Source organism: Chroicocephalus ridibundus, chromosome 2 (genome assembly GCF_963924245.1).
Source record: "Chroicocephalus ridibundus chromosome 2, bChrRid1.1, whole genome shotgun sequence".
NCBI lineage: Eukaryota > Metazoa > Chordata > Aves > Charadriiformes > Laridae > Chroicocephalus > Chroicocephalus ridibundus.
Window position 1 is genome coordinate 141,973,449 of NC_086285.1, and position 13,615 is coordinate 141,987,063.

General features: G+C 39.2%; 1 protein-coding gene across 1 annotated transcript; it reads left to right on the forward strand.

Moving 5' to 3' along the window:
* Positions 1–529: 529 nt before the first annotated feature.
* Positions 530–11,687, forward strand: OTUD6B (OTU deubiquitinase 6B). Its single transcript, XM_063327176.1, has 7 exons — positions 530–681; positions 3,451–3,605; positions 5,511–5,606; positions 7,055–7,367; positions 8,926–8,987; positions 9,641–9,747; positions 10,282–11,687. Exons 1-7 carry the CDS (start codon positions 591–593, stop codon positions 10,364–10,366), a joined length of 909 nt encoding a protein of 302 aa, XP_063183246.1. The 5' UTR covers positions 530–590; the 3' UTR covers positions 10,367–11,687.
* Positions 11,688–13,615: the final 1,928 nt, after the last annotated feature.

Genomic DNA, 13,615 nt, shown 5'->3' on the forward strand with positions numbered 1-13,615 from the left:
AACCAATTATTTTCTCACCTTCCTCTCTAATAGGATTTACCTCTAGGTGAGTTAAACGTACCATTTTTACTCAGTGAAGACACGTCCACAAAAGTCCCGTGTTGGGCAGGAGACACCTGGAAGCTGCTCCGCGGTTATTTTTGCCAGGGAACAAAAATGAGGGGCCGCTTTCCCCGTAAAAAATGGCTTTTCCCTCCTCCCCATTTCTCGTGCTCCACCGACCCCAGAACAAAAGAAACGCTTCCCTCTCCCATCGCCACCCGACCTCACGGCCCGTACCGAGCAGGGGCAGAGGCCGCACTGCCCGCCGGCGGCCTCAGGAGACCGGGGCGGCGCCGACGCGAACAAGCGGCCGGCAGCACGCGGAGGAGCCCCGCGGGGAGGGACGGGGAAGCCGGCGGGAAAGGAACGGGAGGGGAGGGGAGGGGAAGGCCGGGCCGGGCCGTGGTCCCCTCAGGGCGGCCGGCGGCTGCTGGCGGGGCGGGGCGGCGCCGCCGGAAGCGCGGCCAGCTCCCGCCTCGCGCCGGGGTCGTGGGTCACGCGCGCGCCGCCGCCGCGGTGTGAGGGCGTCCCGCCGGGGCCGGGCGCCCATGGAGGGGTCCGGGGAGGAGGAGGCTGCGGCCGACGCGCCGCTGCAGCAGCTGGTGAAGCGGCAGCGCAAGGAGAAGCGGGAGCTGCAGGGTGAGGGGCGCCGGCGGCCCGGCGAAGGGCGGGCGGGCGAGCAGGCTCCCTCAGGCGCCTGCCTCCCCCGCAGTAGGCGGCGGGGAGGGTTCGGCCTCCCGCTCTCAGCCTTCCCCTGGCTGTGAGCCCCTCAGGGCTGCGGGGGAAGCTCGGAGGGAGCCGGAGGGAGAGGGGCGGGCAAGGCAAGGCAAGGCAAGGCGCAGCGCAGGGAGGGCCTTGGAAAAGGAGGGAGCAGCCCTCGCACTGCCGGGGTTGGGGGGGGGACGCCGGCAGTGAAAGTGCGGTGTCTCGGCAGGGGGGTCACAGCCACGCTTTGCTGCTGTCGTTCTGGTCATGGAGGCGGGCCGCTGAGCTCGCCGCACTGTAATCTTGGGAGTCTAACAAGGCTTGAGAGACGTAACGTAATGATGCCAGACCATTAACATTATGTTAACGTTTTGCAATTTATTTTTTTTTTTTAAGTTAAAGAAGGTGTGGTTTTGTAAGGCATTTTAGGTTGAAAAGACAGCATTAGGATCCTTGCTGCCTAGGCAGGTGTTTGTTCAAAGTGCAACTGATCTGAAATTAACTTCATGAGAGTGGTGAGACACTGGAGCAGGTTGCCCAGGGAAGCTGTGGATGCCCCATCCCTGGAAGTGTTCAAGGCCAGGCTGGATGGGGCTTTGAGCAACCTGGTGTAGTGGGAGGTGTCCCTGCCCATGGCGGGGCGGTTGGAACTACACGATCTTTAAGGTCCCTTCTAACCCAAACCATTCTATGATTCTGCCCAGCTACATAAAGTATCTATAGTAGAAGACCTGTGTGATCTTACGGTGCTACATATGAACTGTTCATGAGCCACATTTCACCTATCCAATTACAGTAGATTAATATAATTAAGTAGTTGTGCTAGCTGGATTCTGTTGAGTTTTGTAGTTGATTATAACCTTTTTGTTAAGTCTTTCTCATTTCTGATGTTGATATTGCCTTTTCCTTGTTTGGCTTTTTTGGTATATAATGAAATAGGACCATCAGCAGCCTTTTATCGGTTAGAGTGTTAAAGACGAGGAGAGACATTATTGGTCTGCATATTGTTGCTTTATCTATATGAACTTACTGTTTTGAGATGCCTTTTCCTTCCTCAAATTTGGTTGAAATTGAAAAGAGGGGTAGAAATCAAGCGTTATGGTTACATGGCTGGAGCACATGGCACATTGATTGGGAGATGCTGAGGAACAGAGGGTTTTTCCACCTAGAGGAGATGATGAGGGAGTATCTAATTGCAGTCCTCCACTAGCTAAAGATAGAAGGGGTATACAGAAGACAGAGCCACAGTCTTCCCAGTTAGGAGAGGCAGGTGACCTGTAGGCATGCATTTTCCCACTTGAAAAATACATTCCTGATAAGTGCAATGATTAACTGTTTCACAGATAGCAAAACAGTTTATTTGTAAGAATTAACATAAAGTGTATCTCAGCCTCTGAAAATCCAGCATCTCCTCCAGTTGATGATCCTTGTCTCCACCACCCCCTGTATACTCTCCTTGTGTATTTATGTGTGCCTGTTAAGTCCTGGATTTTCTTCTCCCCCATTATGTCAGTTTTTATGAACTAAACTGCTTTTCTGCCTGCCAAACTCAGTTGACTCATCTGTGAGCTGAATGCTTAACATAAATCTTGCAGTGTGAGCATTCTTGCTGCCTCCTCTTGAAAAGTTTCATTATCATCGGCATCATCTTCAGCTCAATTGTGTCAGTCAAGGGTGAAGGACGGGAAAATGTACAGATGATGACTAGCGAGCAGGATGTTAAGTAATTGGTGCTATAACTCTGAAACAGTGAATACAGCAGTGATGAGAGCTAGCAGGGTGTGTTCATGTAAAAGCGCAGGCTGTGAAAGCTGTTTGTTCAGCCTGGAGAACAGAAGGCTATGGAGGATCTGACTGTAGTTTCCACTGCCTAATGGATGGAGCCAGACTCTTCAAAGTAAAGGGCAGAGAATGGACTAGAGACAATGGCTGAAAGCAATAACAAGAAAAAAATCCTCCTGGGAGGAAAAAGGGAAAATATTTTTATAACAAGAATGTTTAAACACTGGGAAGAAACTTCCCAGAAAGGTTGCAGAATGTCCGTCCCTAGAGACTTTGCACAGTCATGTGAATAAATTCCAGATCAATATGAATTCAGGTAACTTGATGTAGCATTGAATTCAGCCCTGCTTTGAGCAGAAGGCTGAACTAGATGACCTCCGGACATCCTTTCTAACCAAACTATTTCATGATTTGAGAAATGGAGCCCTGACTTACAGCCTAAAAATACTTACTGAATTTAAGCAAGTTGAGGGTTGTTTTTTTTAATTCTTGAATATCCATTTTGCTTTTAGAAGCTTTATTTTAAGGACAGGTAAACTCTGTTTTTACTTTTAATCTGCTACTCGTGTGATAAAAAACTTACACGCCTTTGCTGTGACAGGATTTGAGATCTCAGTGCCCAAATAACCTTTTTGAAGGCAACAAGCTGAGGTCTGCTAAGTTGATGAGTTCATAAGTATTATAATAGTAACCTCACACAAGTTTTTGTCTTCTTCGGATACAACATTAGCATCTTTTAAGAAAAATATAGCTGCTTTAAAGTGTGACTGTAGCAGGGGGTCTCAGTTAAAATGTTAAAACATACTGATATGTTGATATTTGTGATTTTTCTTTCTGTATGACTTGCAGTTCTCTTTTCTGCAATGACTGTGGAGTATCTGTATTTAGAGGTGATGTTTTATTATGCTACTTCTCTAACAGCAAAAATTCAAGGCATGAAAAATGCTGTTCCCAAGAATGATAAGAAGAGACGAAAACAGCTGGCTGAAGAAGTTGCCAAACTAGAGGCAGAACTTGAACAGAAGCACAAGGAGGAATTAAAGCAGTTGAAGGAAGCTTCACCTGAGCAGAATAAGGTAGGTGCCTTAATTTTAGCTGAAGTTGTGTGGATACAATTTGTGTTAGGGCTTCTTTAAATTTTAAAAATTATAATAAAGTAACACTTCAAAGTATTTCTTTTTTTCCTTACGGTATTAGTCACTCTTCATCTTTGGAAAGATTCAGCTGTTATGGTGGGTGTGCAGTGCTAGAAGGGGCATTCAGCTGTGGGGTTTTGCTGTTGTTATTGAGCAGTATTTGGGTTTGCTCTTAAGACTATGTCAGTAGTTCAGTTGTCTTCGAGAATTTTTTTTAATTTCCTGTTACGTTGTCACTCTAATTTTCTTATGTAGACTACTAGAGTATTGTTGGCCTTCAGCAGGCATTTAACTGATGTAGTGTGTTTTGTCTTGCAATTCTGTCGAGACCTTTTTGTAAGCAGACGCTTTCTGTGATGATGAGAATTGTCTTCTTAAATGCTACTGTTCTGCCATGTTGGCAACGTAGCTATGTATTTAAATGCTTTCAGTTTGTTGTTTGATGGCGGACCACTTACTTCTTAACAAAGGCTTAGCATTATTCAGTTTAGCTGCAGGAATGAGTAAACTAGATGCTATTAAATACTTGTGTGACATACAATAATTCACCTATGTTTTAGCACTTAATTAATAAGTAGAATGTTGGAAACTCCTGTCATAGTGAATTTGCAAGCCATAAACTTAATTCTGTGTATCCAATACTGAAAAGAACTCTATTTGTGTCATGCGCCTGAACCTAAGGACTGTTTGTGCAAGTAGGCCTGTTCATGTACTTTCTCCTACCTAAACGGGAATGGAGCTTATGGCTAGATTGGTGCAATACAGTTATCTGTGAATAATGCTAATGCTCCATGCTCATATGTCTCCTTAAGTGTTTCCATAACAGCACTTGTCTTCTGGCTATTTAAATCCTGTAAAGAAACAAACAAAAACTTGTCTGCCTGAGGCTTTCTGGACTAGATGTTTTCTGATTAGTGACCTAACAAATATTTAAGGAGAATGTACTTTTGTTTGAAAATGAGAGTGAAAACATTTCTGAATGATTTTTAGGGAAATAGACCTGATTGAGAAGCATCCGCTGAGAATCCTTGTGAAAAAGTTTTCAGTTGCGAGAATTATGACCCTATAACAATCTTCTGTAGTAGTGCTTAAGCAGATGATTGATGCATAAGCATTAAATGTAACACTTCTGTTTACCTGTGTCTTAGATTAGTTTCAAGAGTTTGTTTTATTTTGCTAAATGAGTTGTCAAAACTTTACGATGGAGGACCTTTCAAGCTAAAATCCTTGCCCTGGACATAGCTTTGCCTGAGAGAATTTTGTTTTGAGATGTGTAGTTTCTTTCACTTCTCAGCTTTTTTATTTGGATTGAAACATGCCCATCCTTTCAAAGGAGGTACCTAGTTTGTACCGTTATGGGGTTAGTTTTGCGATTTTTCTTGAGAAGTTATCAACTCCCTGTGTTTTTCAACTGCTGCTTATGCTTTGGTATGGAAGGTGGAGTCGTCTCCTGCTTTAATTGTCACAGAACTTGATAATGGCTGTTTGGGTACTTCAGTTGGCTGGGATGGAGAGGAATACTTTCCCTTTCAGCCAGTGAGCAGTATTCACGCTTCAGTGTGTAAGCTTGTAAGAGAACCTGTAGACTAACTTGAGATGCACAGTTCGTAACTGTCTCTTTGTGGAGACTACAGAAAAAGTAATAAAATATATGACAGTGGTTTGGGATGTGAAATGCTTTACTTCTGGCTGTGATGGGTTCTGTGATATACACAGATCTTTGTGGTTAAATTTCATAAACGTACCCTGGAATTACCTAGGAACAGAACTTAAAACTGTTTCAGGAGATGCACATTTTGGTTATCATTTATACTAATAAGAACATTTAACATTTTTTCTTTCTAGACAGATTCTATAGCTGATGGGGTTGCAAATTTAGAGCTTGAAGGAGTAGAGCAACAGATTCAGCATCCTCGAATATCAAAAGCACAGAAGAGGCGGGTATGACAACGTTTCGAAATTTTACAAATATTTGATTGAAGTTACGTTCACTTTAACTTAACTGTAATAACCAAAGTTAAACAATTTTGCAGGGGACATTACCTGGCTAATTCAGTATTGATGCTGTACCTACTGGGTGCCTTGAAAATCTGTAAAGCTGCTACCTAGAGATATGTAAGCATTTTATAAATAGTTATACTTTTTTTTACGCTCAGCCATGAGCTGGGAATCAGAATAGGTCAGCAGATGGGAGCCAGAAAAAACAAATGATGTAAACCAAATGATTTTAAAATAAAGTCACTAAAAGCATTAATAAAGGAATAAAATAATTGAATTTAAATAATGTCAAATGTTATGTGGAAAATATGCAAGTAGTAGAACTTCACACATTTAACAAAAGAACATTAATACTGAAATTCTTGTAAATTTTTGAATTGTTAAGAAACACTACCTGGTGTCCAGGCTATTAGGGTTGTATCTTCTTAAGCTTCAGGTGTTAAATTGCAATGCATTAACATTCTCATTGTACCTGTGTGAACGTTGGTTCAGGGCCAGAGGAGCACTGCTTTATTGCAGAGTCCATTCCCTGCTACATGTCAGTACTGCAGAGCTGCCTTGTAACAAACATGATAAAAAAATGTTCTTAATTCATTGCACCATTTCTAGGCAAACTAGAAACTCTCTAGTCTAGTTTTCCTATATGGTGGTAGGCTAAACTAGTCTGGTCTTGATTTGTGCTGAATTTTAAGTGTGAAAGTGAGAAGATCTTTCTCTGTACTGCTTCCTCTTTTATTTGCTCATATACTTTGACTCTTATTCCCTTATTATCTTAAGCATAAACTTATGAAGCATTCTATAAAGTCATTTTTATGTTATGTATTATTACATCCCCTCTAGTATTCTCTGTATGCGTTCTTATCTGTCCTTTAGGTTAGGAGCAGTCTGTTATGGTGTATAGTACCTAGCTTGAGGGAGTTTCAGTTTCATGACATGAGCTCTATTATTCAATCATATGCATAAGTGGTGAATCTCACGCTTATTATGAAAGAGTAATATTTTCCATTGTTTAATTAGAATTCTCATACTTGAGTTGTTTGCCAATGCGGTGAAATAGGTCATCCTGAATAAATGACTACCATTAATAGCCTTTTTATGGGTGTTACAAAGTGTTATTTTGCATCTTGATACAATTAAGATGTCTCCTGTCACATAGTTTTGGGTGTGGTTGTCAGAAGCAGTTAGGATATATTGGTCATTTACCATTTGCTAAAGTTTCGGTTTAAGAGGTCTCTTAAGATTTGGTAGTGCTGATTTGTGAGAACATTTCTTGGTACATTCATATCTGTGAAAACATTTGAAGAGTTAGAAGCAAGCACTAAGTCAAGAACTGTACAGGCATCTTCTAACCTTTATTTTTTGATATAATTTTTATGTGTTTTTAATCCAAGGAAAAAAAAGCTGCCTTGGAGAAAGAAAGAGAAGAAAGGATAGCTGAAGCTGAGATAGAAAACTTAACGGGTGCTAGACATCTTGAAAGTCAGAAACTTGCCTCCCTATTGGCAGCAAGGCACTTGGAGATTAAACAGATCCCTTCGGATGGCCATTGCATGTACAGAGCTATTGAAGATCAGCTCAAGGATCGCCAGAATTCCTGGACTGTTGCAACTCTGAGGAGCCAAACAGCAAAGTATATGCAAAGTCACTTTGATGACTTCCTGCCATTTCTTACAAACCCCAATACTGGAGACATGTATAGCAGAGGTAAGTCTTGTGGCGTAAGAGATTTTAAAAAGTGTTCTATTTCTGGTAATTCTCTATCTCAGTTGCAGCTGAATTGGGACTAACCCATTATAATGTTTGTTCCTGAACTTTATCGGTTTGGCTGTGTTTTATGGAACACAGAATTATGATCTGCTATGAAACTTGGTACACTTGAATCTTTATAATTTTTCTTTTTTCTTTTAAAGTAATCTAGCAAACATTATTCCCCATTAAAAAAAAAATCAGAACTTGCAGGTTACTAGATGGTAATCATATGCTGGGATGTGATTTAAGTTGTATTATGAACAGATTATCTACCAGGTTAGGGATGATTTTTTTTTTGTCATCTTTTATATTGATGTTTTCAATTTACGTAGGAAAGCTGTTAAAAATAAGCGTGAAATTCAAGCAAATCTCTTTTATAATAGTTTGCATAAATGCTTTTTCTACTCTTTATTTTCTCTGCTTATACTAGGCCTTTTGAGCCCTTTCTTATAAACAGACTAAACTAAAAAATGTAAAGGCATTTAGTGTGAAGCAATGGTGTAGGCTAGTAAATGCAATTAGATGGAATTTAGGTACTTCTTATTTGAGCAATACGTGATTTATTAATTTCTAACTATGTGTCTGGAACACCATGCAAATGACTTTATACATTTTTTTAACTTACTGCTACATTCATTTAACAGTTACTGCTGTGGATTTCATTTGGTGACTCTGAAGTAGGAGGTGTCTTTCCCATGTTGACAGAGATAATTGTCGCAGGCTAAATGTGCCCCAAGAGAATTCTGAATGAAGTTCTGCAGAGCAGCAGGGAGTGTGGTGTTCTTATGTCTCTTAAGTCTGTTATAAAGAGAATGTATGAAAAGCAATTCTGAGCAGTCTTCAGAAAAATCTGTTCTTTCCTTATTAGAATCTATTCATAGGGTTCAGAAGCCTGAAGGGTTGTAATTTATAAATTTGAATTATAAATTCTGTAGAACATGGTCTGCAAAAGGTTTATTTAGCTATTAATAAATGAACTATTGGGAATAAATAACTCGGAGGTAAAAACCAAGGCAGCTTATTTGGAAATTAAAAAAAAAAAAACACAACAAACAAACCCAACAGCTGAACTACATTGTTACAAGATTTTAAAAACATACCTGACACCTATCTAACATAAGAACTAAGCGTACTACTTACTATCAGGCTCTTTTCTAGAGTTTCCAAACAACACCCTCTAAAACTTAACAGGAAGAAAACTATGCGATTTTGTGCTTGTTATTAACAGTTCCCTGAATAAAAAATTTAAAATAAAAACCTTCTTTTTATTCCCATACTTGTTTTTATTCCTATCTTCAGTCTTAATTTTTCTTTCTAAAACAGTAGTGGGGATTTTTTTGGCCTCTGGTGTTTTTCTTTTCCCTTCCTTCTCTTCAGTGAACATACATATTTTCCTGTATAGTGTGTTTGGACTTTTCAGGTTCTAGTTCTTCATTCTACAGTCAGTATTTTCAGAAGTACTTCTCCTCTCAAATAAGAGAAGTACTAAAAGTTGTCTCTCCTTTCCCCGCAGAGGAATTTGAAAAATACTGTGATGATATAGCGAATACAGCTGCATGGGGTGGTCAGCTGGAAGTAAGTATTATATGGATAATTTTTATTTGTGAAATTCTCGAGTGGGTGAATACACCTTCAAAAAAGGGCTTCTTAAGAAGGAATACCTGAAGGCATAAGGGAACATAGTCATAAATAGTTTATCAAGAACTTTCTCCTATGGTTATAAATTGTTTTCCCAAATCAGTAACTTTTCTGGTGATGTGCTGCTGTTCTGATATATTTGAGCACATGCAAGTTAAGGAATTCAGTAGTTCTAAATGTCATTAGAAAGCCTGACAGTGTGACTGGGGAGAGTGTTTTATTATGCAGACTTAAGATGGTAACAAAGCTGACTATAGCAGAGCAATGCTAGGTTTTTGTAATGTAAGCCAGAACTTGAGCTTGAGAAAATACATATTTATTTTAGTTTGACTTATTTGTTGTTTTATGGAAGAGTAGTCACGAAATCACTGAAGCTAGCCCAACGTTACCTGTGTTGTGTCAGGCAACCTGTTTTCAATTAAAGCTTAAAAAGTTAGAATAATTTTATTTATTTTAATAAAGTTTACTTTCTAACAATATTTGAAATGTTATGCCTGAACTTGTGTCTGCTGAAACTAAATGTCATGTCTTCCTCTTTCCTCCCTACATTGTATTTAATCCTGTTATTGAATTGTTTTTACGCCTTAAAGCTAAGGGCTTTGTCGCACATTTTGCAAACACCTATTGAAGTAGTGCAAATGGATTCCCCTCCCATTATTGTTGGTGAAGAATATTCAGGCAAACCGATAGTACTTGTGTAAGTATGTAATTTTACCCCTTCTTAAAATTAGTGCACTTATTTCTATAGCAGAGGGCTCAGCTTTGATTCTTACCTGCTCTTTTATTTTCTGTTACGTATCTGATGTTGAAACGCTGCTCGAATAATGATCTTGCAGGTCAGAAATTATGTTTGTGGTTGACACACTTAGCTTAAAGATACTGTAATTAGCGTTCTTAAAATGCTGACAATCGGTCTGAAGTGTGATTCAGTCACTGCTTTATAGAATGCTACAGGGTCATTCTACGTGTTAGATAATTACAAAATAATAGTGAAATTGATATAAGATACTGCAGGAAACCTTTTTTTTCCTGTTCAAAGTTTATGTCAATATGTGCCTGAAAGTCACCAGAATTAAAAACTGTCTGTATTAATACTCTCCTATTTAATGACCCTACATATTTTCTGTGCTAAAACCTGAATTTATTTAAGCTATCTTCCAGTGCTGTTAATATTTGATGTGACGTATACTTTTAGTTACACTGAACGCTAATTCTGTAACTTTTTTTTTAGGTATATGAGACATGCCTATGGATTAGGAGAACATTACAATTCTGTACAAATTCTAACAGATGCTGCTACAGAAAATGGCAGCTAGCATACAAAAGTCATAAATCCACATGGATAACAGTTGCGTCTTGATGCGTTGGGCTACAGACAGTTCCTAGACAGACCAGGAAGTAAAACTAAATGGAATGGATTAAAAATGAAAAAAAGACATGCAAAGTTTGACTATAAATCAGAAATTGCTCTTGATTTAAAACAAAACCAAACCAAAACTGCACAACAGTATTTTAAACTTGTTGGTATTAATCATGTTTAGATGATCTTCTCTAAAATGGCGGCTGTGTAGATCAGAAGTTGTTGTTTGTTTTTTTTCATAGAGCTTCATGCCATGCTGCACTGAAAACGGAGAGTAGTAAATGTTTTCGTTAATGTGCATCTCTGCTGAAAAATTAAGGTCACCTGAAGGCTCCTGTTACGTTATTTCCAGCAGGTTTTTATGATCATGGAAGAGTTAAGGCATTTAAAATAATTTATTTTATTTTGATTGATGGAATGTCCTCTACAGTGTTTCTTTAGTTCTATCAGGATCTCGCTTTAACACTGTAGGAGGGATCCCCTTCTTTATTTGGTCAGAGAAGAGCTGGAGGCAAGTCCAGTAGTAAATGTCTTGTTTGGCTGAAGGAGTTGCACGATCTTTTTATTTTAAAGACCTTCATCTAAGATTTTTACCGAAGTTTGAGGACTTCACTTTTTTCTTTTTTTGCAGTTGACAATAGGAACCAAATGCTTGATGCTGTTCTTAGTACTGAATCTGTAGGAAGAGCATTGTTGGTTTTGACCGTACATCATTACATTGATGCAAGTTGACTCTGCTATTCATCCTTTATAGTCTTTCATCTGTGCATTTCTATGATACAGAAATCTTATAAACAGAAAGCTCTTCCATGTCCTCACTTCAGGTTGTGAAACTCGTCTGAACTCATCATTTATGGATCTCCTGATCTAAGCACTTCATGATCTAAAGTTTTATAGTGCTTAAAACAGCTGGTTGCATACAGGTGTAAAAATAACCGCCTTGGGTTTTGTCAGTAACTTTAAAGGTGATCTGCAGAAGAATTAAGTTTATTTTCATTGCCCGTTATGATACACAGAGACTTGAAAGTTGGGGTTTTTTAATCTGGCTTGACTTCTTACATTAAATGTAGATTTTTTTTGTCTTTAAGTTACTGTAAATGTGACTCCAAAATTAGCAGCATACTGAAACCAAAGTTGTATTGCAATTGTTTTTTTTAACACTAGAACTGATTTATTTATTTTTTGTTTTTTAAAAGCCTTAGTCAATAATATGACAATTGTCTATATTTTAGTGCTGATGAGTTGGTTGGAGAAAAGCGTTTCATGTCAAGTTTAAACACCTTTGCCCTGATTTGAGGATTATGAACTAACAGCGTGCATCATGTAGTCCTTCAGTAAAGCTAGCCAGCAGATTGACATTCCTGGGACTTATAAATTAGAAAGAAAAATCTTCTCTTTCTTAAGAAGGAGGAGATAAGTGTTCACTTTATGGATCGGATTATGTCTGATTTAAAGCACTTTGAGAGAGAGGGTGGGGGAAAAAGAATCAGACAATTATAGCAGGGGTTTTTGGAAGCAGAACTTGAATCATGACTTCTTTAGACTGGTGCCTACCAGGAAAACATTAACCAGGTCAGGAGTTTTTACATCCTTATTTATCTGATACAGTATAGCAAATATAGCTGTATTTATAGCAGCTGGTTTACTGTACAATTTACTTTACTACCTTGATTGTATAAAACAATGTTCTTAATTTAAAAAAAAATTGTATACAACAGTATGGAAAAGGTGTGTCTATTCATAGTACCATTCACTACAGAATTTCACTGAAATTAATAATCAGATATACTGTTCTCTGTGTTGCTTAGAATTGATGTGATATGAAATGCACATGCTGCATTTTATAGATACCCCGTGAAAAAAGTTCTTTGGCTTATTGGGTTTTCATTCTTGCTTGATTAACTGACAGAGAAAAGATGTCAGAATTGTGGAATGCCTGTACCAACAGTTTGTCCTATTGAAGATGTTTACAATTTGTATAAAGCAAAATAATGTTTTAATATAGTGAGTGAAAGATCCTTGCTCGTGCTCTATGGGACTTGCCAAAAAGTAATAAATCTGTTTATTTGTGGCAAATCTAGTTGTGGTCACTTTTTATTTTGTACTTCGATTGTTCACTTCTTAATTCTGAGTATCAACAAGTTTACTCGTTTCATTTTTATAGCTATAGGGTCCTATGGTGATACGAATTCTCCAACAACTGACTATTCCTATTCAAGCACACAAAGCTTTGCTATTTATGGAGTGATGTTGTTTCTAAACAAAATTTATCGTCAGCACTTCAGGAGTTAAACTCTTCTGAAAAGCTGTATTTGAACATACTATTGAACTTCTCCATACACAAAAATGATCAAGGGAAACTGAGAGGGTTTGGTTTTTTTTCAGAATTTGGCTTTTAACTTTGTCAGATTACATGTTCTCTGCAAAATAGCATGACTTTAAGGATTTTTTAAATTTAGAATAAATAAATCATATAAAATGCAATGAAGCAGTGATGTTCCTTGTGCGCCTTTGTACAATTCTCATGACCTGTTGTATTTACATATATTAAAATATTACACCAAAGCTGAAGCACCGTGAAGAGGGGAATTTGTTTCACAACCACTTGTCTCTGAGCAAAATTGTCACTCGAGGCACTTTCTGCCTCCTGCCCATGCTCTGTCCTTCCCGTCTCCTCCTTATAACAGGCAGTTCAACAGTTGTGACAGGCCCCAGGAAAAGAACAAGGCTGAAATTCCAGGTCTATGCAGAGCAGATCCCCTCTGCTCCTACTCCATCTCAAGGAGTAGAAGGTGCTGGTAGCGCTGTCACAGGGCAGATCTGATGCTGTGGGGTGGTGGCCTGCCCTCTGCTGTGTTATGCTTGAGTGTAATATTGTTATGAATTACAAAAGTGAGCATTCCTGTAGCTGACTGTTGGTGACAGATGGGGTAGGGGCACTGCCTTCTGTGGTTGGTATCGGGGCTGTGAGCTTTACCCAGTTCTCAACCTTCCTCCACCAGCACTGGTCACCTTGCAGCTTATGAATTCAGTGACGGGACAGTTGAATAAGTGGAGATAGGCAGCATCTCTTTTGTAGACGAGACCCGTGGTCGCAGTGCAGAGAAGTCATGGTGTATGTTCTGGGGAGTCCTGGTCAGATGCGTTCCAGAGGTGTGTTGGATAAGTGGCATCTTCAGGGGTGCAACAGCCATCAATGCCAAAG

What these genes read in the sequence shown, in the direction of transcription:
- OTUD6B (XM_063327176.1), top strand. Translation starts at nt 591, where the DNA reads ATGGAGGGGTCCGGGGAGGAGGAGGCTGCGGCCGACGCGCCGCTGCAG. An exon ending in GGAGAAGCGGGAGCTGCAGG is followed by an intron (nt 682 to 3,450) that starts GTGAGGGGCGCC and finishes CTTCTCTAACAG; the next exon opens with CAAAAATTCAAGGCATGAAA. An exon ending in CATGGGGTGGTCAGCTGGAA is followed by an intron (nt 8,988 to 9,640) that starts GTAAGTATTATA and finishes TACGCCTTAAAG; the next exon opens with CTAAGGGCTTTGTCGCACAT.